Here is a 25,176-nt window from a genome sequence, read left to right as displayed (position 1 = left end):
TTCCTTCCAGTAGCACCTTAGAGACCAACTAAGTTTGTTATTGGTATGAGCTTTCAAGTGCATGCACACTTCTTCAGATACCTGAAGAATATCTGAAGAAGTGTGCATGCACACGAAAGCTCATACCAATAAAAAACTTAGTTGGTCTCTGAGGTGCTACTGGAAGGATTTTTTTATTTTTCTGACAGTTCAAATTCAGGTAAAATGCACCCTGATGTAGGAAACAGTATATTGACACAGTGGTAGAACTTCTTATTTAAATGGTGCTTACTATACTACCTGGAAATATGATTCCTCAGAAGGTTAATCCTTAGGAGTAAAGCTGATGCACTGGATGCAACTGTACTATAATGACAATCGTATTATCAAGGGCCCTTTTTATTTTCAGACACAGAATATAAAAGAGGTTCATCATATTTTGGGAAAGGAAATACACCCTACCTTCTCATTATAATATTAAGTTCCATTTTTAAATGCTATTTGAGTGTGTTACCCTCTTTGAGAGTATGCATGCTTTTGGTATCATGCTGTGGAACCATACAGAGAATTGTGTTCTGTGAATATGAATGCACAAAACCAGTTCTTGAACTACCATTGCAGGTAAGTAAAATAGGCATCTTAGAACACATGGCATGGGTAAAAATGCTATTTCAGTTTACTATTGTGTGAACACTTCATGGGCATATACTACTTAGGGGTGAGAGCAGAAGATGTTACAATTCCTCTCTTTTTTATTTTTGCTAAAGACAGCAAGATCTGGGGGTTTCCTTACTTGGTATCTGTGTGGCACTTGCAGATATGCTATTTACTTTTGTCTCTATGCAACCATGAATTCCTTCTTTTGTACTTGTCTATACCTGTAGCAGTCATAGAAAAGGAAACCATGAGGCAAAGAATGAATTGCATTTCTTTAAAGGCCTCGGTCTCTTATAGGAAGGGGCTACAGCATCAAGGTTTATTTACAGCTTGAAGTAGTAAATTCTGTTCTTACAATAAGGTCATGGAGAGGAGGAATAATGGCAATGAGTCTTTTTCAATGGGGTAATCGGTTTTAGAGGGGTTATAGAATCCTATTTTGATTACTCATGTCAAAAGGTTGAACAGCTTACAGAAAATAGATTTCTGTTCAAAATAGTGCAAGAAACATGTCCTAAAAATAAGTCTCTTTGGATATTCAGGAGACATTTTTTCATATCTGCAGTTTTTGGGTTAATTGTATTAAGCCATGTGTGGGATGGGAATGCTAGCTTGTATTTTTTGAGAAGCTGTCACATTTCTTTTTGAAAGAAGATATTGTATATATACAATAGACAGCTACTCAACCCTCAGTTTTCAGAGGCAAGTAAAGACGGTGCATCATTTATGAAGCCATAGTGGAAGCACATTGGGGACTTGCTTGGTTTTCAGAAGTCGTTTTGAATAAATCACAAATCTACTTTTGCTAAGTTGTGCACTCTTTGAAGGTTCTAGCCTTCAATCATTAACATAAGTAGGATCAGGTCTGAAACTATTGTGAAATCTTATCCATAGTGTCTACTGCCATTTTATTGCATGCATACTAATACCAGCTAAGTGTATAGCGTCTTTTTAAAAACAAAGCCTGGCTTACTGTAACTTGTAATGTGTTTCTACAGCTTGTCAGTGCATCGGTGTCCAACAGAAAGGCTGATGGCTACAAACCTTTTGTAGAAGTCATACTTTACATATACATAAATAAGAGTTTGAGGAGTTTGTTAACATCTGATTGCTGTAGAATGGAGGGGTGGGAGTGGAAGTACAAATGGATTTTTATGCATTATTGTGACCTGTACTAATATATGTATTAATAAATGTAGAATGTAAGTTGTCTGCGGTACTACTGAAACTCACCTGCTTTCAAGAAAATCAGTTTACTTAGCAGTAGTTTGACTTCAAATTTTTCAAATTAGGAAATGCTTGTTGGATATAGATTTTCAAAAGACACAACACTTGAGGACCCCCCCCCATTTAACTGCTGTTAAATTGAAGGTGTTGTACATTGCATTAGCTTCTCTACAGCTTTAGTCCCACTTCTGTGACATGATTTGCATTCTAAAATTAAACAAACCTGCAGCTTAAAAACCACTGCTTCGAAGTGCAAGCCTCTCTGGAAACACAGAAGTTGGACTCAGTGGCAAAGGAAGTGCAGTTTTACACATGGTCAGACAGGCTCATCTACAGACGCACACAAAAGGCACCACTAATTATAAGGCAAAAGACTTGCTTCTAAAGTTCCTTCTATGCTTTTCATATCCACAACTTTCACTCACACTCTAAACACACATTCCCCCCCCCCTTTGTGAAATGATAATATCAAAAGTAGATGCGGCATTCCTTCTAAATAACCAGTCGGTTGTCAGGCAGGCTGCAAAATTGTCTGTTGACTCCCATGTATAATGGAAGGCCTTTTAATAGTCACTGACTGTAAAAATCATGCTGATTTGCATTGTTTCAAAACCACTCCCTTCTTTAATCTCACCCCACCCCACTCCCATGATTCTCTTCAATTCTTTTGCTTCCTGCAGAAGATGACAGGTGGGGCAAAAGCAATTCATGAAAAGAAAAGAAAAGCTGTAGCAGTATTCCATTATCATATACCTGTTAAAATGCAATGCTGCTAATGGGCAATGTGAGACACTGGCAGATCTTTTTTTACTTAGTGTATTTTAAGGAAAGATTTCACCCCCGCTGTTTCTACAATTGTGCTCATAATGTACTGGATGCCATCTGCTCACAATCTCATACACACAATGAAAAGGATGTTAGCCTTGAAACTGAGCAGCATTTTCAAATAGTTTTTTTTTTAAGAAAGAAAAGAAAAAAGAAAGAAACTTTAAAGAGAGGAGCGGTTTCTGTTGGAAATGAAATGAAATACTAAAGACTAGGGAAAGTCCAAGCTGCTTCTTGCTTGTATTTGACTTGTACGTTCAAGCAGATTTCCCGTAAACTGCTTTCCCAGCAAGGAACAAATGCCAACATATACTTGGATCTTACAGATACGATACTAAAAGTCAGGAGGAGGAGCGGGGGACTGCATTAGCTGATACAATACACAGTAGACTGGCCAAAGAATGTTAATAGTTAACATCCCTGAAATTCTGAATCTCTTCCAGGTGACCTAAGTGTAACACTGTTTAGCTTCCTGAGTTAGCCAGTGTGAATGCATGCACTTAAACTTCCTCTCCTTTTCGTAATGCCTCCCCTTTCTTTTGGCATTCATTACTTTTAAAAGGCTTTGCTTCCTGAGTCAAACGAGAAAGCAGTCAGTTCAGTAGTGTAGCACTGTAGCAGAAGCCTTGCAGCTGGCTGCCCTCCAATTTCTTAATCCCACTTCAAATAAGTGTTGAAAAGTATTACGTGCCTGTTTATTACTGGGCCTTAGTATCACTTTGAGTGGATCCTTTGGGTCAGTTCAGTGGAACTTTTTTTTTTTTGCCGTTTACAGTGGAATCAAGGATAAATGTTGGCCAGAGCACAAAGCTTCATGCTGTCTTTCTGTGGCTGCACAGAATGGAATTTGGAGTGGGAGTGGCAAACATATCTGGGGCAGCACTTACTGGTGTCAGTGTAGGACCGCTCTGGCATTACCCTTTCCAAAACAGCTTTAGCATTGGAATAATAATGATTATATATATTAATTATAACATGGAAACTGTAAGCCATAATTCAAAGGCAAGAAACTTTCAAAATGCTTAAGTAGAGAAGCTGTTTTGCTTTGAAAGTGAATGGCAATGGAATGAACAGCCTAATTTTGAAGTTATGTGCTCTAGGTAGCAAATCGCAATGCTAGGGCGCCAGAATGCTTAACACTGCATTTCGGATCTGTGCCATTTATTTGCCATTTCGTGCAAAGCTCCTGTGTTCAAGTCCCGCTTGTGGGCTTCTCATGGCCATCTGGCTGTCCACTGTGTGAAGAGTGCTGGACTAGATGGGCCTTCAGCCTGATCCAGCCTCATATTCTTACATGATACTGATCATGGAGTTTGCTTGCAAAAAGAGCAGTTGCAAGGGAATTGCTAGTGGCTCAACACATTAAAACTGAGAGACCTTCTCTGTAGAGAACAGTATTTTGTGAAATAGCTCGCTTGCTCTAAAGAAAAGCTACAATAAATGGGAAATTTACTCTAGCTTGGTAATTGTCACAATGCTAAAACATTGATTTGATAAGCTTCTTTTTCATTCCTTGCTACATAACAATTACGTTGTGCCACGGCTGTCCAGACACACCCTCAAACATTACTTGACAAATGAAATAACTTATCTCCACCCAGTTAGTGATGCAACGTGATTTAAAGACTGTAGAGGAAGCTGTATTTAGTATGGGTAGTTACTGAAAAGCTGCTATGTGGTTACAAAGTCAGGAAGGGCATGCAATCTGCATTCTCCCTATTTCTAGTTTCATATTTCCTATCCATACATACATAGTTTCTGAAATCAAATGTATGCTGAACTCTGAAAACATCGAGCTTTCCCATTTATGTTCTCCTGCTTTCTATTCCCTGTTTTCAGGGGCATTGTGTCTCTTGTGATCTGTTTACAGAAAGTAGTAAGAACTCTAACTCTCCAAGAGGCAGTATATTGTGGTCTTGGTCTGTTTAGCCAGAGCAGAGGAAATGGGATTGTTGTTGTTGTAGGTTGCTTTTGTTCAAAAGTCTAAATTCTTACTTAATTCCAGTTTGACCTCCAGGAAATTGTACCTAACATTTTCAAAAATATTAAGCAAACCAGGGGAGACAACAACTACTTGCAAGTGTGATGTGGATTTGGCGATGTGCCTGGTGGTATTTTGTTGAAGCAAAACCAATTCTTAACCTCTTTCTCCTCCCCACTTCCTTCCTAATGTGATGCTTAGGTCCTCAGCTGTCTTCCTTTGTAATGAAGAGTCCAATGACTCTGAACCCCTCGTTTCATGTGAATATGAACACACCTGGCCAGGGCTCATCTCCTCTTTTGAGTCCTGTCCTGAGCGATGTTGGTGGTGCCAGGATAGAAGAAGAGGATGAGGCAAGGCGTAAGGTGAGGCGAGGACAAGGAGGGTGATTTGTGTTTGTTCGTTTCATGAGCCTCTGCTTCAATTTCTGATTTCTTTGTTGGGGCTTATTCACACTTACCTTTCCTCTACTCTTTCCACGCACAGTCCACGGTTTAAACCTCTGTGTCCGAGTTGCGCCCCCCCCCCTCTTTTTTTTGCTCCGGAGCTTTCCCTGCAAACTTCATGCTCTTCAAATTTCAATCAGAGGAAACATCAATCCACAGAAAACTTTGAAGAGCGGGTTTTCACGGGGAAAGCTTGGGGCAAAACAAAACAAAATAAACCACTTGGACACAGAGCATTAAAGTGCGTGCCTCTGCATGGAAAAAGTTAAGCGTACATAAGCCCTTAGATATGAGCAATGTGCAAATCTGCCAGTGCTATACTATCATACTAACTTGTGTACAGTGGTGCCTTGGGTTACAGACACTTCAGGTTACAGATGCTTCAGGTTACAGACTCCGCTAACCCAGAAATAACGCTTCAGGTTAAGAACTTTGCTTCAGGATAAGAACAGAAATTGTGCTCTGGCAGCAGAGCAGCAGCGAGAGGCCCCATTAGCTAAAGTGGTGTTTCAGGTTAAGAACAGTTTCAGGTTAAGAATGGACCTTCGGAACGAATTAAGTACATAACCAGAGGTACCACTGTACTATTAAACTTCCCACACAATGGTTTTTCTTGTTCTATGTTAAAATAAATACACCACACTTTGCTACTATAAAATTGCTAAATAGAACAATCCTTTGTTCTAGCTGTTTCAAAGTGAGATATGAACTAAATGCTTCTGCTTACCTCAAGAGCACCATTTTTGTCCTTTCTGTTTGTGGGGAATAGCTGTACTGTAAAACATTAGAGACAGTTATAGAAAGTACATTAATTCCAACTCTCCGAGTACTTTTCTGCAGTCTAATAATCCACTATTTCTTGTCAAAAACAGATCCTTCTCTTTAAAACATTTTTCAGGTGGGAATGGGCTGGTTTTGTTGTTTAGCAAGCTCAGCTCAACCCATAGACAATTTATCTTATTTAACAACCGTATTGATTACTGCTGGTGAATCATGCTGGTGAATCAATCTTGGTGAACATGAAATAAACTAGAACGAAAGGCAAAACCCTGATTTTGCATGTCTAAGCAGGAGGGAAATTAACCATACAATTAGGAGTCCTATCTTCCCACTGCAAAAATAATGAAATTTTTGCAACTTTGTATCTTACACTTAGAAGAATTTGAGAAAGTTTGGGGTTGGGCATTTTTGTGTTTGGAGTATGTTCCATAATCTTAATCTAGGACCTTTTCTATTGAAAATAATACAGTAAACCTCAAGGTTGTGGTTTGGTGCCTTATCTGAGGTTAAGTGAGATATATTAAAAAGCAAAATTGTGGCTTCCTGTACCCATGTTTCTGTTTCCATCAGGCTCAATGTGACAAAGAAGTTGAAGCTTTTCAATGCAGTATGTCCAGACACATACAGCCTAGAGGATCAGTGCTGCATGACCCAAACAGAGGGGTGGGATAAAATGTTTTTTTCCATCAGCACTGTATGTCATACAGAAGTATCAGCATTACCCCTAAAGTTTCCTCCATTCTCCTGCCCATATAGCAGAGGAAAGGGAATATTTCATGCTAGTACCAAATAGATTTGATGTCAGTATGGGACAGTGCTGTTGAGAATGCCAGTTACCATCAATGTCAGGAATGTGCACTACCAATTGTATCCCATCTGTGAATTAGGGCCACAACGGGTTAGTTCTAACCATATCTGCTTGGTCACAGGTAATACAGTGGTACCTCAGGTTAAGAACTTAATTCATTCTGGAGGTCTGTTCTTAACCTGAAATTGTTCTTAACCTGAAGCACCACTTTAGCTAATGGGGCCTCCCGCTGCTGCTGTGCCGCCAGAGCACAATTTCTGTTCTTATCCTGAAGCAAAGTTCTTAACCTGAAGCATTATTTCTGGATTGGCAGAGTATGTAACCTGAAGCTTATGTAACCTGAGGTACCACTGTAGTGTGTTTCAAGCAACTAGCTCTAGATCAGGATCAGGGTGTGGTTTAATGAAACTCATACTCACATCTCAGGTTCAGGATTCCCACTGCCTCACCTGAAGAAGACATTTGGCAGAGTTGATTCAAATATTTCCTTTAAAAGCCACACACTTCAAAGCCATTTAGAGCAGGAGGCTCTGGTTTTGGCCCTCCTTTTATATTGGCACATCTGGATGGCCGAAGGAGTCTTATTATATAGCTCAACCAAGCTTTCTTAATAAGAAACATTTTCTGTTTCATTTATTTGGGATTTGCTTTTATCTTTCAGAGGTATCCAGCAGACAAAGCCTATTTCATTGCAAAAGAAATTCTTGCTACTGAACGAACTTATTTAAAAGACTTGGAAGTCCTAACTGTAGTAAGTGATTTTAAACCCACTTTCCCCTAAAAAGAGTTGTTTTAATAGTTGTATGTGTAAATTGTGAGTTGTATGTTATTGCAGTCCCCTAGCCTCAGGGTAAAATTGGTTATAAACTGGAATTTCCAGGATGGAATACTTGCAAAACATCTCTTGTGCATCTTGTTTAGAGTCTATGTCTGCTGCCAAAGGACCTGTTTGATATTGTTGAAATTTGTTTGCATGTTGTTGTTTTTTCTGGGTTCTTTGATACTTTTTACGGTACACTGCTGATACCAAGAACAGGAAGCCAAACATCTGCTTCTTATTTATCTCTCCTCTGCAGTGGTTCCGCAGTGCAGTTGTCAAGGAAAATGCCATGCCTGAAGGTCTCATGACCTTGCTGTTCTCTAACATAGACCCCATCTATGAATTTCACAGAGGTTTTCTGAAAGAGCTTGAACAACGGCTAGCACTATGGTAAGTGTTAACAGCATTGTGAAGGCAAACATTTGAATCTGGTCAAAAAGAGTAGAAATATGTTTTCTTTGTTTTAAATTTTCAGGTCTGGCACGCCTATTTTTGCAAAATACATATAAACTTCAGAGAAGTTTAGTTGATAGCATACAGTGTTAACCCTTTTCTTCCGCTTTTAAAATTATTATTGAGACTCCAATTTGAGCTACAAATTGAAACAGGAAACATGATTAGTTTGCTGGGAAATGAATGGAACAGTTTTGGAACGCTTTACTTTTATAGTTATTATTGTTAGCATGCTTTAGTTTCTAGAAAACAGTTCCTACTGGAAAATAATTGTAAGATTCAATTTCCCAAGAGCAGTAGCACAATCTTTTCACTCTCTCATTGTAGGGAGGGACGTTCCAACGCTCCCACAAAAGGAGATTATCAGCGGATTGGTGATGTCTTGCTGAAAAATATGCATATGCTAAAGGTAGGGAAATAACTCCCAAGAATCTGTGTGTTCCTCCATTAAATCATGTTTAGCGATGTGTACTCAAGGAAGGAGCCCAGGCGAAGTCTTCTTGCATGCTCCTTCTAGCCTGCTGCTCCTGCATGACTGGACTGAGGTCTTCAGCAGTGTTGACTTCCATTTTCATAGAATCTTGATTTGTTGCCTATGAGCCAGATATTGTGGTTTAAAACAAATTCCAGTCTGTTTCAAAACAAGCTGCTTTCAAACTCTGGGTCATGGAAGTGGCTTGTTTGGGCAACAGAGTTTGCTTTAAACCACAAGGTTTGGTTTGTGTGCAGTGACAGCCCATGATTATGTGAAACTGAAAGTAAATGCTGCCAGAGCCTGTACTCATGGCCACATCTTTTGTGATACTACAGGAATATACCACCTACCTGAAGAAACACGATGAAGTCCTGTCAGAGTTGGAGAAAGCAACTAAGCGCATGAAGAAACTGGAAATGGTTTATAAGGAGTTCGAACTCCAGAAGGTGTGTTACTTGCCACTCAACACTTTCCTGCTGAAACCCATCCAGAGGTTAATGCACTACAAGCTGATCCTGGGGAGACTTTGCAAACACTACGTGCCAGATCATCGGGACTACACCGACTGCAGGAGTGAGTGACAGATCAGACAGATATCTGCAATGCCAATACTCGACACATTCTGTATTCTCATTTTATGTTGCTGATTGACAGAAATTCAGTTGTCTTGGTAGAAACAGTACAGTCGTACCTTGGATCCTGAATGCCTTGCGAGTCGAATGTTTTGGCTCCCGAATGCCACATACCCGGAAGTGAGTGTTCCTGGTTTGCGAACGTTCTTTGGAACCCAAACATCCGATGTGACTTCCGCAGCTTCCAATTGGCTGCAAGAGCTTCTTGCAGCCAATTGGAAGCCGCCCCTTGGTATCCGAACATTTTGGAAGTCGAATGGACTTCTGGAATGGATTCTGTATGACTTCTGAAGTACCACTGTTTTGCTACAAAACTAGTTCATCTGGTTTCAGTTATTTTTAACCTCTAGCCCAGTGGTGGAGAACCTCCAGCCTATGAAACTAGTTAGTGCCCACTACACCTATGTCATCCTTTCCCAGGCATATATGACAACAGGTGAAGTCAAGTTCAAGCTATGACTTGAAACTTCTTTTGCATCCTAGCTTGAATTAGGCTGGGGGTGTAAAGGAAGTATTGGGACCAAACACTTTCCTTTTGAAGTTAAATTATTATTATTATTATTATTATTATTATTATTATTATTATTATTAGTACCCCGCCCATCTGGCTGGATTTCCCCAGCCACTCTGGGCAGCTTCCAACAAAAATCAGATACAAAAATATCACACATTAAAAACTTCCCTGAAAAGGGCTGCCTTCAGATATTTTCTGAATGTCAGGTAGTTGTTTATCTCACTTAATTTTGTTTGTGTGTGTGTTTAATAAATATCCTGTCCTACATCCCCAAGGACCTGGGTTGGCAGATGTCATGGTGATGCCCAGTGATTGACTGGTGGGCATCCCTACCCACCTTTTTTGGGGGGGGGGTCAACCTATTATTTTGTACTACTTTCTGTGAAGAGTGTGACACTGAGCCAAGAACTGAGTCACACCATCATCTTACTTGCACTTAATCATGTGAACTGTCTCTGTTGGAAAATACTGAGCCATGTGAATGCTGTGGGAAGTCTTAACTTTGACTATTGCAGTAGTTAAGTTGTGAACATAAAAGTATAAACTCATCCTTATTGGCTTTGCATCATATATTCCCATTTAAAATACAAGTGAGAAGAGTATCTGCCATAGTTCTTATAGGTGGGGCTGTGTGCATTCTGCAGATGTAATATACAGGGCAAAATTGGATATCATGGATAAGAGTGACATTGGATCAGTTCATTACTGTCAAACATAAATGTGGCATTCACACGTGTGAATGACACATATTCTGCCTCCTAGGAGTTATTGTGAAATTGAGTACTATAGCAGTTAAGAATAATGGAACAGTCGTGGCCTTAACTTTTGAAGAGTTGTTCTAGTGAAAGTTGTAAGCAAAGAAATCTGCACAAAAAGCCCAGTACATGAGTAAAACTGCCCACCATGAGGATCTCTGTAATCATTAATAATAATAGTAATAGTAGTAGTAGTAATAATAATAATAAAATTAAGGACAGCTGAAAAATGTGGTTACAGTCTCAAAAGCGAAAATAGAGTTATTACACATATCTCTGTTACTGTCCCTGGGCTTATATACTGTGCTTGCTTCCAAACTCTGTCTTCCTTTCTTTTCCGCCATCTTCTGCAAAATATGTTACTGCATTTTGAACACCTATTTCTTGGATGTAAGGTATCATAATTATGAAAGTGCAACCATGTTTGATTTTGCAGAGTTTATTTTGAGCACAAAATTAGATAAAATGTTTTGGCCTGGAGTCTAAGTGGCTCTTTATGGTTCTCACTGGGGAAGAATGTAAGTGGAGCCCTGCTAGATCAGATCAGAGGCCTATCTAGTCTAGCCTTATTTTCCCAAAATGGCCAACCTATATAGAGCCCATGAGAGGAATTGAGTGCAGTAGAACTTTCCCTCTCCTGTTCCTCAGAAACTGGCATTCAGCAGCATACAGCCTCTGATACTGCATGAAATACTGCCATTGTGACTAGTAGCCGTTGATACTATAGCATTGCAAGGTTTGGGTAGGTCTAATTAAAATGGCATGGTCTTGTATGTTCAGGCTAGTCCAGGGGTCAGCAACCTTCGGCTCTCCAGATGTTTCGGACTACAATTCCCATCATCCCTGACCACTGGTCCTGTTAGCTAGGGATCATGGGAGTTGTAGGCCAAAACATCTGGAGAGCCGAAGGTTGCCTATGCCTGGGCTAGTCTGTCCACTTACCAATCATTTGGAGATTTCTGTGATTGCATCTTCTCTTAAATAAGTACAGTACGTGTAACGTTCCATTTTTCCTTTTGGAAAAAAGCAATGTTCATAGACTGCTTCAGTTGGGAGTCCACTCCAAATATGACTAGTGAGCACTGTTCTCCTTGAAAGTTAGTGTAACATAGATTATTGTGTCAGAATTCAGAAGTGCATGTTTCTGCTAAAGTAAGTTCTTAAGCAGAACCAGTGGCCAAAAAGCTGGCAAGAAAGCATTTATTTTCATATGCGTTTGCACTGCTGGTTTGTGGTATGGAAACTTTCCTGGTTTTTATGCAGAAAGGGTTTGTTTAGAGCTTAATTCATCTCCCAGTACTGTGCTGTCCACATTCAGTGTGATTTAACAACAGTAATTTGTTAACGAGAAAAAGAAAGCCACATCAAGAGTTACGAGCACTAGCTAACTGATGAATGAAGCGTTCAGTTCTGGATCTATAGAACCACTTCAACTGGGCCTGGGGACTTAGTGTGACCTCTCAGTTTTTCTTTTCTTTTGAAAAACAAATCACAAGGTATATCACAAACTGATTTTGAAATTCTCCACAGTTTTACAAGTGATTTGCAAGTCATTTGGGGATAGAAATCAAAGCCTGAAGCCTCCTTTAGGTAGTATGACTCTTGGGGGTCCAGACTCCACTTCCTTTTCTTTCCTTTTGATGGTGGAGGCGAGTGTGCATGAGGAGCTTTGCAGTTTGGGGGTGTGTTATTAAACACATAACTCAAGCCCTCTTTCAACACGCATGCCCTCTACATGTGAGTAACTTGTGAAGCGGGTGCTAGTTAAATAAGGATTATGGAGTTGTAAAGTAATCCATTCTTGAAGACACCTATCATTCAATAAAACGTTTGTTCACCTACAAACTCCTTTTGGACTGGCAAGTTGAAATTACGGAGTAATCAAACTGCATAATGATCCAAAGCAAAATGGTTTTACCCAGATAAATATCATGTGCTTTATAGTTGTATGTGATTAGATTTTAAGAGTTTAGAGGTTATCTCTGCGTTAAACATTTCTACAGTAAACTAAGGCCTGTACTTTTTCCCATGCTTCTCTGATTGGTTGGTTTGGAGTAGACCTTTTCTTTTGTAATTCCCTTCTGCAGGTGCACTGAAAGAAATCACAGAAATCACATCACAGCTTCAAAACAGTCTCATCCGTTTGGAGAATTTCCAGAAGCTAACAGAGTTACAGCACGACCTGCTTGGCATTGATAACCTTGTAGCAGCTGGCAGAGTAGGTAGTTCTTTCTATATTTTAAGACCTGTGTACTTCAATTGTTTCTGACCTTTCTTCTGGCTTGCTTCCTGTATGGGATGATGGTTTGAGAAGTTTTACTGGTTTATTTCAGAACTAGGAAAATCCAGTATGTTCTTTCCAAAAATATATCTCAATATTGAAACTCTCATAAATAACCATTCAAAAATTTGCATGTACTTACTGAGATGTTCTTAAGGTTGGCAAAACAATGTGAGAAAAGGCTGCTTTGAAGGGCCTTCATTTCAGGGATCACAGGCATTGTTTCAGTTTTCCCAGTCCTCCAATTATTGCTAATCCACAGAGGTAACAGGGGCCAGCACAAGTATGATGCATGCATGGGTGTGCAGGCTCTCTTCATGTACTCATTCATAATGGACAAATCCTAGGGGAAATAGTACTTGCATCTTAGACAGTTTGAGGGCTCCTAGTTGTGTACCACAGCACTAAAGAGCTTTGGAAACTGGACAAACATCCTCCCACTTACGCATGTTCTACTCATGTGCGACTGCATATATGTACAGTGCCAGAAAATAGATAAATAGACTCATATAGATCAATATAAATAAATATAAATAGACTCAAATGGCGGGAGTCAGCTGGAGAGTCCTTGACGCTTGTAAGGAAACCCTCCCTGGAGCCCAAAGAGGACATCAGCACAGAGGAAGCCCTGGGGAGACCGGAGGCGCAGCAGGACTTTGTGTAGGCTGCTCAGCCTCTCCGCCAAATGGCTGATACCTGGGGTAGCGCAGTAGCAGCAACCACGTTCCAGTGCATCCTTATGTGCGCAGGGGCCCGGAACATAACCCCTGCATACGTTGGGGGATGCTTACATTTTATAAATGGAAGAGGTGGCCACATAATTTGTGGTGAGCCTGGTCATTCTTAGTTTTAATAGACCACTAGCTGAGTGGCCAAGTTGTGACAGCCTAGCAGTTTTAAATAAGTTTGCTCTGGTGGCCTAGATGCCTTTTGTAGCTTAGTGGCACACTTCCAGCAGAGAACTGGAAGTGATGCTGCTGGTGATGAGGGAAATAATTACAGCAGAGGTGACTAACCCACAGCCCAGATCTAGCCAGCCAATCCATGGGACATGGCCAGACTTATATCCTGGTGTGATCAGGAGGCAAAGCAAGTCTATAATTGCTTGCTATAAGAAAGCAATAGATATTGTGCAGGATAGTATGCACCTCGGAAATAATCTTTTTCATCTTCTGCCTACTGGAAGGAGGTATAGGGTCATAAAGACCAGGACCAGCCACCTGAGAAATAGCTTCTATCCAAGAGCGATTTCTGTTCTGAATGCAATGAAAGGCAGTCTGTGAGGGAGGGTCTGTACTCAGATATGGGGTATCAGAGTTTTAGGGGTAAATTAGGGGAGGTATCAGAGTTTTTAGGGGATTATTATGCAGAGGTGGGATGGGTGGGGATAGCAGGTTGATGGTTGTTGTAAGTTTGATGTAGATGTGCAATTTCGTTGTTCTGCATTGGACAATGACAATAAAGATTATCCTATCCTATGCTATCCTATCCTATTTCTAAGCACCACCACACCAAGAATAAAGATAAAGCCTTTGCCTGCTTGTTGTTCTTTAAGAGTAAATGGCAGCATTACCACGCACGCGCGCACACACACTGAAGTGGGGAGAAATGCTGTGTTTTTCTTTGCACAAACCAATCTATGCAAAGTAACAGGCAGCCTGAGTGTGTTTATGTGTGTGAGAGGGGGAAGAGTATTGTGTGTGCCTGTATGTCTGGCTTTGTGCTTAACTGTATGTGTCATGAGTGGGGTCGGTATGTTTAGTACATGTATATACATTGACCACGTCCACCACTGGCATGTAGGCCTTGGAGAGGTGGCATAGCTGTCAAGTTCTCCCTTATTTTAAGGGAAATTCTATTATGCCGAATAGGCTTCCTCGTGAGAAAAGGTAAAACTTGACAGCTATGAGAGGTGGTCGACTGTAAGAGAGTCCTCAGGCCAAAAACAGTTAGCCCCAACCCTGAAGTAGAGAGTGCTACATTTCACAGAAGAGCCATCAAAGGTACTAAAGCTTTGTATATTTTTCCCCACAGGAATTTATCCGGGAAGGCTGTTTATACAAGCTTACCAAAAAGGGTTTACAGCAAAGGATGTTCTTTCTGGTGAGCTGATGCTTTTGATCAAGATTTCAACTCGTAATAAGGTTTCTGGAGCCTGTTCCCCTGTAGTAGTTTGATTGGGATTGGTCAAGACTTAGGTTTCCTGTACATATTCTGAGGAGTACGGCCTTGTTATTTGAGCCTCGGTTGTTTCACAGCCAAAATATAAAGAAGCCTTTGTATAGAGCATGGAACTTTTCAGGAAATGTGAGGCAGTTGCATAGGTGGGTCCCCAAACCCTGACTTTATCCAAGCTCAGATTCTTTGCCTCCTCATGAGGCTGGATCCTCAAGAGATAGATAGCAGAATGGCCCTTAATCAGTAACTGATTGTCATGATGGAACAGTTGCAGCCTCCCCTTCCTTGGAGATTTTAAAGCAGAGGTTGGATGGCCATCTGTCATGGGTGCTTTATCTGAGATTCCTGCATTGCAGGGGGTTGGACTAGATGACCCTCGGAGTCCCTTCCAACTCCAAGATTCTTTGAGTCTCTGATGGCTGTGTACTTCATCCAGTATTGAAAGCAGAATGCCTCTGAATGCCAGTTGTTGGGTAACACAAGTGGGGGAGTGTTACTGTGCTCATCTACTGCATGTGGGCTCCCCATGGGCAGCTGGTTAGCCTCTAAGAACAGTTTGCTGGACGAGATGCATCTTTGATCTGATCCAGCAGGGTGGTTCTCATATTCTCAATTTGCCGTGTGGGCAGCTAATTTGTATGTGCTCTTGTTCCTCATCAGATTTTGATGTTGTCAGGATCTGTTCCTTAAAGGGGCTCCCAAAAGGAAAGAAAGTGGCAGTCTCTTTGCTTGATCCTAATTATGCACAGAAAAACTACATGGTTTTTCACTTGGTGTTGAAGGGCTCTTTGTAATCATGTATGAACTAAAAACCGGTTGGTAATAATTGGTGCCCTATAAAAAGGGCTATTACAATGAGAAACTGTAAGCATAGTGTAATGCAGATATCTTGAGTGGATAAAAGTTAAATACTTTTATAGAGAAATATAACAGACAGTGATAGTTGATTTTGTTACTGTTATGCTTTATTGTGAACCACTTGGAGCACAATGTAAAGAGAAAACTTACATTGGTTTGCAAATTTATTTGGTTTGCAAATAAAGCTACAAAGGGGTTTATCCAATGGTTGTATGTGTGGAGGGCAGCTTGCCAACAATTTTCTCTATTTTTCTCTTCCCTCTCTGTGGCCTCTGCAAAGGTTTGGGGAACCCTCTGAACAGTGTGAGCTGTATTGTTTGGGGCTGCTATAGGAGGGATAAATTGTGCATGGTTCCTCTGCCTGATTCAAGGCAATTTCAGATTCCTACTGCAGCCCCAAACAACACAGCCAACACTGTTCCAGATGAACCCCCAATTCCATGGAGAGGATTTTCAGAGGAGCTCAAGGGCTCCAGCGCAGGAGGAGAGAAAAAGGCAATATTTGCATGAGCTGCTTTCTGCTTATGCACTTGTTGGATGCAACCCAAAGATTGTGACAAAAGAGAGAATTGCCCTTTTTCCTAGTACCTAAATGATTTTGTAAACTTTTCCATGCCTCAGTTTTCAGATATGTTGCTCTACACCAGCAAAGGAGTCACGGGTACCAATCAGTTCAAAATTCACGGTTATCTCCCTCTGCATGGAATGCTGGTGAGTGATAAATCACACAGCAATCAAACATCAAAATAATAAAATGTGTTTCATGTTAACCTGGGCTTCATCTTTATATTGAACTTTTAAGGGACTCTTGCGAAATGCGCAATTCTGGTTACTGTAGTTTTTCTCCAGTCATTAGTAGACACAGATTTCTGTGTTAGATTTAAATAGTTGAAAGAACAAGCACTGCCAGTTTTTTTGGCATTGGAGTAGCTGGGAAGACAACTCTTGATTGTGGTGTTGCTATTTTCAAGGCTAGCTGGATGTGCTAATTGGTGTTGCTTCCACACCAAAATGCTACATTCCCTCCCACTCCTTAATGGAACTTTTTTTTTTTATGTGTCTGTGTTTGATTTTCAGCTGATAGTCCTGGATCCTCCGGTGAGTAATAAGCCAGTGACTATTATGCTTAGCAGCTGCTGAAGTGACTATTGTAGCTGATAGTTTTCCCATTAGAAACAAAATAGAAACGAAATACTTTTAATGTAGCTAGTTGCTGGTGTCAGTCCATTTCTTTTAGTTCCTAGTGTAGATGTGTGTGCTGTTGTTCACCAAGTGATGAAGAAATTTCGTTTATTGTAGGTGGAAGAGAGCGAAAACGAATGGTCTGTCCCTCATTGCTTTACCATTTACTCAGCTCAAAAAACCATAGTAGTGGCAGCAAGGTAAGGATTTTCTCAGTGCTCAGTTGTGAAAAGGTAGGAGTGTTAAAGCACTGGTAAAACAGGTGTCTTTCAGTGTGTGTATATGGCACTATACCCCACGCTGCGCAATGTGGGACTACTCTCTCCCTGAGTCATTGTGTAGTCATCTGTTGAGGCAAAACCTGATTTCCCCATGGAGTCATGCTCCAAGCTTAAAGTGCAATAGTATGTTGCTTCCTTTCATCTTTGAGACTTCAGATTTCAGGAGGAATAGAAAAAGATCCCAAACTGTGTTGTGGTTTTATCAAACCTGAATTTGTGTGGAATTTAAAATTGTTGAGGCAAGCTTCTGCAGTTGCCAGAATGGTAACATTGACTGCAAATTTTGTTATTTCAGTGGGAATTTATGGAAACATTAAATTGCTCTAAGTATGGGTCAAGCAGTGCTTTTCTTGAAGCATAAATCACAAACTGCAGCTGAGCTCTGAAAACGTGCTTAGCCATCAATCCTGTCTCTATTTTTCAGCACTCGTCTGGAAATGGGGAAGTGGATGGAAGATCTAAATATGGCAATTGAAATGGCCAAGAAATTCACTGAGAAATCAGAGATGTTTCTAGAAAACTCAGTGTGCAATCGTTCTAACAGTGAGTAACATCCATACCACTTGTGGCTCTTGGTTAGTTGTTCACTCTTCAGGCTTCTGAGATGGAAATAGTATAGATTACACAGCCTTCAGTCTTTTTTCACTAAGTAACATTCCATACCCTCCCTGGTGCTCCAGATATTTCAGGCTTGGCAAATAAGAACTTCCAGCTGTTAAAGCAATAATAGTGAAGTTTATAGTGTGTAATCTTTCCTTACCACCCTCTTACATAGGAAAGTATTCATCCTTTTAAACCACAGTTCACTTACCAATCTGGGGAAGTAATTGAAGAATATCCTGTGTACTCCTGAATGTCTCCTTATCTATGGATCCACCCCCACCACTGGCCACTGAAACACACTGTGGCATTCCTCAGGTGGAAATTATTTACTGTATTTCCTAGGAATCCCCCTCTGCTACAAACCGAACCCTTCTAGGATGCTTCTGAGCAAACTTTTTAAAAAATATTTTCCCTATATAACAGAGTGTGACTTTTTCCTATGCAATAACTTTGAGGTGTCCTATCCTTCAAGCTATCGATTATGAAGGTCATGGATGTCAGAAGGAGAGTAACCCATGCATGCCAATTCCTTTTGTCTGGGGAACAGGTTATTATACTTCAGCCATCCTTGCCGCTATCACTACCCCTGTGCCCACAGCCTGTTAAATGTTTGCTCCCTTCTCCCCCCTCAGGATCCTCAGATGAGGTATCTCTAGAACAGGAGTCCGAAGAGGACATACATTCTTCTCGTAGCTCCCTGGACAGGCAGAGCCACCACCGTGCCAATACTACCATGCATGTATGCTGGTACCGCAACACCAGTGTCTCCATGACAGATCACAGTGTGGCCGTCGAGGTACCCAGCAGCAGAGCACATATCACTTTCACTTACCACTCTGTCTGTCTTGGTTGCTGGTTTCTCTGCACTGTATACATGTGTGCGGTTTTAACACCCAGTCCCTTCATTTCCTTCAGTAACTTCAGTGGTCTTGTGTGAGAGAGCAAATGAATGTGTAACTACAAGATGTCTGAAGATGTTCTTTGTATGTGTGACTGCATGTTTCCATCATGTTCTCAACAAGGGTGTGCTTTGGAGAAGAAAAAAGATAAAAAGGGGGGCCTTGATATATCAACAGCTGCCAAACACACTAAAAAGCCAATGAAATAAATCAGCTTTGGGGTTATGAAACCAAAAGTTTGTGATCTTGCCCACTGAGAACCCTGTTTTAGGTACATTTGTTAAATCTTTCTGATTTCTCCCCAAAGCACCATGGCCCCTTGCACTGCTGATCTTAGGACTTACAAATAATGAACTTCATACCCTTTTTTTTTCTTTTTCTTTTTTCATACTATTTCTTTTAACAGACCTTTTTGTGTACTGCCCTTTCTTGTTCTAAATCACCTTTTTCTTTCTTTTTCTCTTTGCCCTGCTCAGTTTTCTGCTCTCTTGCTGTTTCTCCAGAGCTTCCTCCTCGCTATTTGCTGGGCCAGACTCAGCGGCCCAACACAATCACCCATGTTTGCTGGTACCGGAACCAGAGCCTATCCCTGTCTGATTATTTGTGTATGATTCAGGTAAAGCTGCTTCACTCACTCTCAGTATTGATAGGACCTATGAAGACAGTCATTTTCTACTTGTACCATCTCATTATAGCTCTCTTAAACACTGTTCTAATGTGCAGAAACAAGGATCTAAAATATTGGACTGAATGGTAAGACATCCTTTATTAAGAAGAACCCTGGATACACATGCCATTGTTTTGATGCATTTCATTTATCCTGTAGATTAGATTACAGCAAGTTAGGTTCCTCCTCCCTCCAGTGGGTCTTACTCTTCACTTTACCAGCATGTTAACTTAAAAGTGGCATTGCTGCCATGTGCTCTGCAGGGCTTTTTACTGTGTGCTTTCCCTCAACATTTTCTGTCTTCTAGTTGTATTGTCTCCTTAACTAAGAATGCAAGCTCTGTGTGTTGCTTACTGGTTCTTAGCATGTTGTAGAGGACAAAAAAGGGGTCTTAAAGTCACACAGTTAACACAGCATGGACATGAATCAGTTGCATCCATAGTTCTACCCTTTCAAAGGAGGAAATGCAGTACGCAGAGTTATCGCTCTGTAAAAAAGGGGTGTGTGGGTGTGTGCACAAATGGACATTACTTTAGTAGCTGGCATACCTGAGAGAAGACACCTTGGTGCAGGGTGCCCTTCAGAAGTTGCTGGACACCAACTCCCATCAGCCGCAGCCACCTTGACCAATGGTGAGGGGTGATAGGAGTTGTAGTCCAACATCATCTGCAGGGCACATTGGGTTCACCTGCCTTAGAGCCTTTTTGGTATGATCAGGAAAAGCCTGACTCAAACAACCATTAGTGGAAACGGTGAAATATCCTGAGTGGATCTGAACGGGGAGTAGGTAGCTCCGCCATAGAGCAGGAGTTCCTAAACTGCAGTCTGTGGACTACCTGTGGTCCACGAGGTTTTTGCAGTTGTTCAACAGCATGCCTGTATTAAACAAGACATTCTATGGAATGCAAATTGTAATACAATAAAATAGAATATAAGAAATAAAAGAAGCAAGAAAAAATGCAATTAAAAACCATGTAGCATCTAGCACGGCACATTACAGTTACTACAAGTGGAAAAACCAGTTAAGTGGTCAACCAAGACCAACAGCAATTTTCAAGTTTGGGAGCCACTGCTACAAACTGAATAAAAAAATAATGCTGTCTTACTTCCCACCTCCTTAAAAACTTGGGGGCCAAATGCTTAAAAAAAAGTAATAAATAAATAAATAAATAAATAAATAGGAATGTTGGGGCAATTGAGGTGTTTTTGCTGGTCTGCCAGTAAAATAAATATAACATACACCAGTGTTTTTCAACCTTTTTTGGGCAAAGGCACACTTGTTTCATGAAAAAAATCACGAGGCACACCACCATTAGAAAATGTTAAAAAATTTAACTCTGTGCCTATATTGACTATATATAAAGTAATTTTCCCACGGCACACCAGGCAACATCTGCGGAACAGTGGTTGAAAAACACTGACATACACAATGCTTGACGAGCACTCCAGTGTTGTTGTTTCAGAGTAAAGAATCCCAAATAATTTTTTGGAGGGGTTGTAATTTTAAATAGTTCCAAATTACACAACCATGGAGTTGGGTGGTGGCTTTATATTGCTCAGTCATTAACTTCCATCACAGGGAATAGCCAATAAATGTCTGTGTTACACACCCATGCTCCAATATTGCACTGTCTGGAAAAATATGGAACTTTTCTAACTGCACTTGGCAAATTATATCGCCACCATAAAAAGGTAACTTGTATACTTCTTGCACAAAATATCTAATCGTACAAAAAGGCTCTGAAGCAGTCCTTCTCAAATTCAGTCATCCCCTAGAAAAAGTTACTTGGTTTTTTTTGAATCTGCAATGCAAATTTAACAGCAGGTGTTTTTTTTAGCGGTTGTGGAGAATGACTACTAGTCACTTGCGCTATATTTTCCTCTCTTCTATGTAGAACCAGCTGTCAGGATACCTACTGAGGAAATTCAAAAACAGCAACGGCTGGCAGAAGCTGTGGGTTGTTTTTACAAACTTCTGTTTGTTCTTCTACAAGACGCACCAGGTAAGATGGATGTGGCGCAACTTCAAGATGGTGTTAGGCATACATAGGAGTGAGGTGCAATATGCCTTGTGAAGCCATTGTTTGGTGCTCTTTAAAAGCACCTAGTTGGATAAAATTGCAGAGAGGGTTCCCAATTACGGCTTTAGTTAGGCCCTCCAGCCGGCATACAGTACCTAGAACTTGGGAGAGCTAGTTCTCTCTGGCTGGGAACTGAGGGTTGTTGTTGTTTTTTACTTGTAACTTCATGTATTAACTCAGTGGTGCATGGTGGGTTTAATAATAATAATAAATTTATTATTTATACCCCGCCCATCTGGCTGGGTTTGCCCAGCCACTCTGGACGGCTTCCAACAAAATATTAAAATACATTAGTCTGTTAAACATTAAAAGCTTCCCTAAACAGGTTTTTGTTCCATTTTTGTACAGGCAGTGAACATTTTGTGCAGAGGTTCCATTCCTGGCCCCTGCGTCTATTGGCGGAGCGCACATAAGCCTGCTCTGCCTCCATTCTGCTCTCTTCCAGGTCCAGAAGGACCTGTGCGTCAGTGGTCACGTGGCAATTGGGCGCATGCAGAATGGGTTGCTGCCTGCATTTTCTTTGTAAGCTGCCCTGAAAACGGTGGTTAAAGAATGGAATGGACATCTGTTAAATAAATAATAAAACTTGGCTATTTTTTCAGGATGATTATCCACTGGCCAGTTTACCACTTCTTGGTTACACTGTCAGCACACCCGTAGAGGCCGATGGCATTCAGAAGGATTATGTCTTCAAACTGCAGTTCAAGTCCCATGTATATTTCTTCAGGGCTGAGAGCAAGTACACCTTTGAGAGGTAAGTAATTTGCAAAATGAATTTGTTACCCCCCGTTACCATTTTGACAAATGTTCTCTACTCACTGTCCTGGTAATGAGTTGAGGAAGCTGCTGGAATTTCACACAGAAGTCACGCTTTCTGTGGCCTCGCCTATATTAATGAATGAGATAGCTTTTGGTGGATTCTGCTAACTTCAAAATCTGTCAGTGAAAGAACTCTGTGCAAAAGTAGCTCAGATTGAAATTGTACATATATGGAAGTTTGCACATCACCTGAGAAATGCGCCCTCTCTCTCAACCCACCTGAAGCAGGTGGTAGAGAAGTGAAGGCCTAAAACTATATATATGGAAAAGCATTCCCCCCTAAAGCCTTTCTCCCCATTTTTCTAGTAAGGGGAGGACTATTTACCGCATTAGGAAATTGCAATTCCTATATATTGTAAATATATACAACTCAAATCCATTTCTGTTTGGCTAAAGAGATACTCTGGCTGTGAGCCTGAGTGAAGCCTTGTTTTAGCAGTTCTTACTGATAAAAGTTGATGATTGAGAGGTTGTGTGTGGTTGCAGGCAATGTGCACTGCGATCAGTGATGGGACCTGTCTAGGCTTTACATTAAAGATTTTTTAGGAAGATGTGCTTAATGTCCCAAACTTGATGGTCCTTCTCCATAAGGATACAACTGTGCAAAATCACTAATGAATAGCACCAATGACTCTACTGAATCTTCACCATCTGGGCTGGGTGAGACAGTAAAACTACTCATTGGCAGCAGGAAAACCAGGAGGATTTTTTAAAAAGAATAAAATTTACCTTGGGGAGAACCTTCCTTTTGAGTTCCTGTGCTCTTCATAAAAGTGATCTGGTGTGCATATTACTCATCGAGGCAGTGAAAAAGAGGGGCATTAACTGCCAGTCCCCCTGGCAGGACTCCCTTCTATAACTCTCCCTTTGCACTATAACAACAAACCTAGCATAATTGTACAGACCTTTGTTCAAATTATAAGGTGACTGTTGGGATACTGTGGCTCCTTCTTTACAGTAAGTTAACTTTTAAGTGTTAGTTTGAGTGTTAATCTTACTAAAATCATCAGCAAAAAGGAAAGTGAAATATTAATATTCCTACTAAAAACTACCGGTATTATGTAGCACATTCAAAGAATGCTGGTGAGTAGGTAACGAACTAGGGTCGTGACAGTTCTTTTTTTCTCTTGTCAGGTGGATGGAAGTAATAAAGAGAGCCACAAGTTCTCCAGGGAGATCCAGCCTCTGCCTTCCTAAAGATGAAAAGGAAAAGAACACAAACTGATAGAAGCAGAGCTGGGTCTCTGTTGTAAGTTAATTATTTGCAGTATGGGGGAAAGGAGCCTGAGCATGATAGTAGTAAAAGGAACCCATCTGCTCCCTCCTGTGGCCAAGTTAGCTGCCTTGTGAAAGATGGTGAATTTTGCTTAGTGTAGAAAGCTCTCTCATCCAAAGGGACTGCAAAGACTCTGGGGAATTCAGTTCATGAAAAAAATGTGGCTGCTGGATTTACATGACTTGCTTCTTTTGGTGGGGTTTGGCCAATGTTAGTTCTCTGGCTTTCATGTGGTTTTCTATTATTTGTTAATGCTCAGTCTCGACTAAATAATCTGTGTGCAACCTGTTCTTTCAGCCTACCAGCCATACATGCCTCACACGCTGCAAGCAATGTTCACATTAATGTTAAGATGGAATTTCTCCTCACTGTAGAGTGGAGTGCTTCAGAAAATTGCCAGGAAGCAAATTCACCCTTCTTACTTTCTCAGTGCAAACAAAGTTGAAAGGATTGTTTTTATTTGGGTAGTGGGCATGAGAAAAGAGGATTCCACAGTCAGTTTGAGGGGGTAGAAAAGTACACAGAAGATACTGAAGTATGCAAAGATGAGGATAGCGGACCTTTTAGTGTGTCCGTACCCCTGCAGATAATGTTCTGAGTTCTCTGTTTTGGCTAAGTTCTTTTAAAAGTTATTAATATGCATACAGACAGTTGGAAAGGAAAGGCAGCTTCAGCAATAACCAGTCCCTGTTTTTATTACCTCAGCCAAAACATCTATTGTAACAGATGTGCAGGTATGTCCAATAAGCACACATGTGCAGCAGTAATAAAAGCCTAGTAGTGTTTGGGAGTGAGTAACTATGGAAGAGTTTATTCCTTCATTAATGACACTCCTCTACTTCTTAGGTCCTTTAACAGTGACAGGCCAGGGTGGGGGGAATACTCAGGGACTTAGTATGAGAACTGGTGCAGACATATTTAAAAGTGCATATTCAGGAATTAAGGCAGATCAGTTGGAACAAGTACTGCACAATAGCAAAATAATTGAACCCCCCCCCCTTTTCTCTATAGTGCTATTGTCCCAAGATCATGGAGGCAGAGCCTACGCATTTTATTTTTTAAGTTCATATACTTCTTTTATGGGACAGATATGGTTTATCATGTTACCCTTGGATAGTAGTAGAAAGTAGTCTGCTGGTTTGAAGGCGGTCTTTACTTGTCATGTTATACTGTGTTGAGCAACAATGTGGTGATGGGTAGTGTGCTTTAGAAGAAACTGAGGTGAAAAAAATATTTATATATTGAACACTGCATTTTGAAGTATGGGCAATTAAAGGAGGGGCAGGGCATGGGAAAAATACAGATGTCTTTATTACTCCTCATATTGACCCTTAAAACTATGCAGGTCAGTCTTTTAGGTAGAAGGTTGGGGTTGGTTTCCCACTTAGAGGGCAAAGGGAAGGTTTGTTACGTTTTTTTGTTTGACATTGTCATTTATAAGGAAGCTACAAAGTGCTAAATATTCTTCTCTACTATTATGGCCATTCAATATACATTAATGTATTTTTTTATTTATTAGTGTCTGTTTTTGGAAATAAACTATTGTAGATCTCTAGATGGTTCACAAGCAGTTTGTCATAACTTAATTCTTATTCTGTTCAGAATTTTCAATATAAAAAGGATTCCCATCTCATCAGTGTCCACATTCTCATTTCAAATGTGTAGTCTGCAGTAGTCCATTTTTCCTATTTTATTAACT

The 25,176-nt window shown here is 40.6% G+C and overlaps 1 protein-coding gene across 4 annotated transcripts in view; it reads left to right on the top strand.

Moving 5' to 3' along the window:
- FARP2 (FERM, ARH/RhoGEF and pleckstrin domain protein 2) overlaps positions 1 to 25,032 on the top strand; it is a 64,626-nt gene extending 39,594 nt beyond the window's left edge. For 2 of the 4 annotated variants that reach the window (XM_033150183.1, XM_033150185.1), the window contains exons 14-27: positions 4,871 to 5,034; positions 7,365 to 7,454; positions 7,780 to 7,913; positions 8,304 to 8,385; positions 8,787 to 9,024; positions 12,440 to 12,570; positions 14,668 to 14,736; positions 16,291 to 16,380; positions 16,969 to 17,051; positions 17,557 to 17,675; positions 18,368 to 18,531; positions 21,197 to 21,304; positions 21,985 to 22,136; positions 23,336 to 25,032. In XM_033150183.1, coding sequence (XP_033006074.1) covers positions 4,871 to 5,034; positions 7,365 to 7,454; positions 7,780 to 7,913; positions 8,304 to 8,385; positions 8,787 to 9,024; positions 12,440 to 12,570; positions 14,668 to 14,736; positions 16,291 to 16,380; positions 16,969 to 17,051; positions 17,557 to 17,675; positions 18,368 to 18,531; positions 21,197 to 21,304; positions 21,985 to 22,136; positions 23,336 to 23,426 — 1,715 coding nt within the window. In that variant the 3' untranslated portion in view covers positions 23,427 to 25,032. Of the gene's footprint in view, positions 1 to 4,870; positions 5,035 to 7,364; positions 7,455 to 7,779; positions 7,914 to 8,303; positions 8,386 to 8,786; positions 9,025 to 12,439; positions 12,571 to 14,667; positions 14,737 to 16,290; positions 16,381 to 16,968; positions 17,052 to 17,556; positions 17,676 to 18,367; positions 18,532 to 19,110; positions 19,251 to 21,196; positions 21,305 to 21,984; positions 22,137 to 23,335 lie in introns of those variants that run through there. The other 2 variants (XM_033150186.1, XM_033150187.1) reach the window with 2 other exon arrangements.
- The last annotated feature ends 144 nt before the right edge of the window (positions 25,033 to 25,176 follow it).

This window comes from Lacerta agilis, chromosome 5 (genome assembly GCF_009819535.1).
Source record: "Lacerta agilis isolate rLacAgi1 chromosome 5, rLacAgi1.pri, whole genome shotgun sequence".
Classification (NCBI taxonomy): domain Eukaryota; kingdom Metazoa; phylum Chordata; class Lepidosauria; order Squamata; family Lacertidae; genus Lacerta; species Lacerta agilis.
Note: the sequence above shows the minus strand (reverse complement) of the source record. Positions and strands in the feature narration are given on the sequence as shown.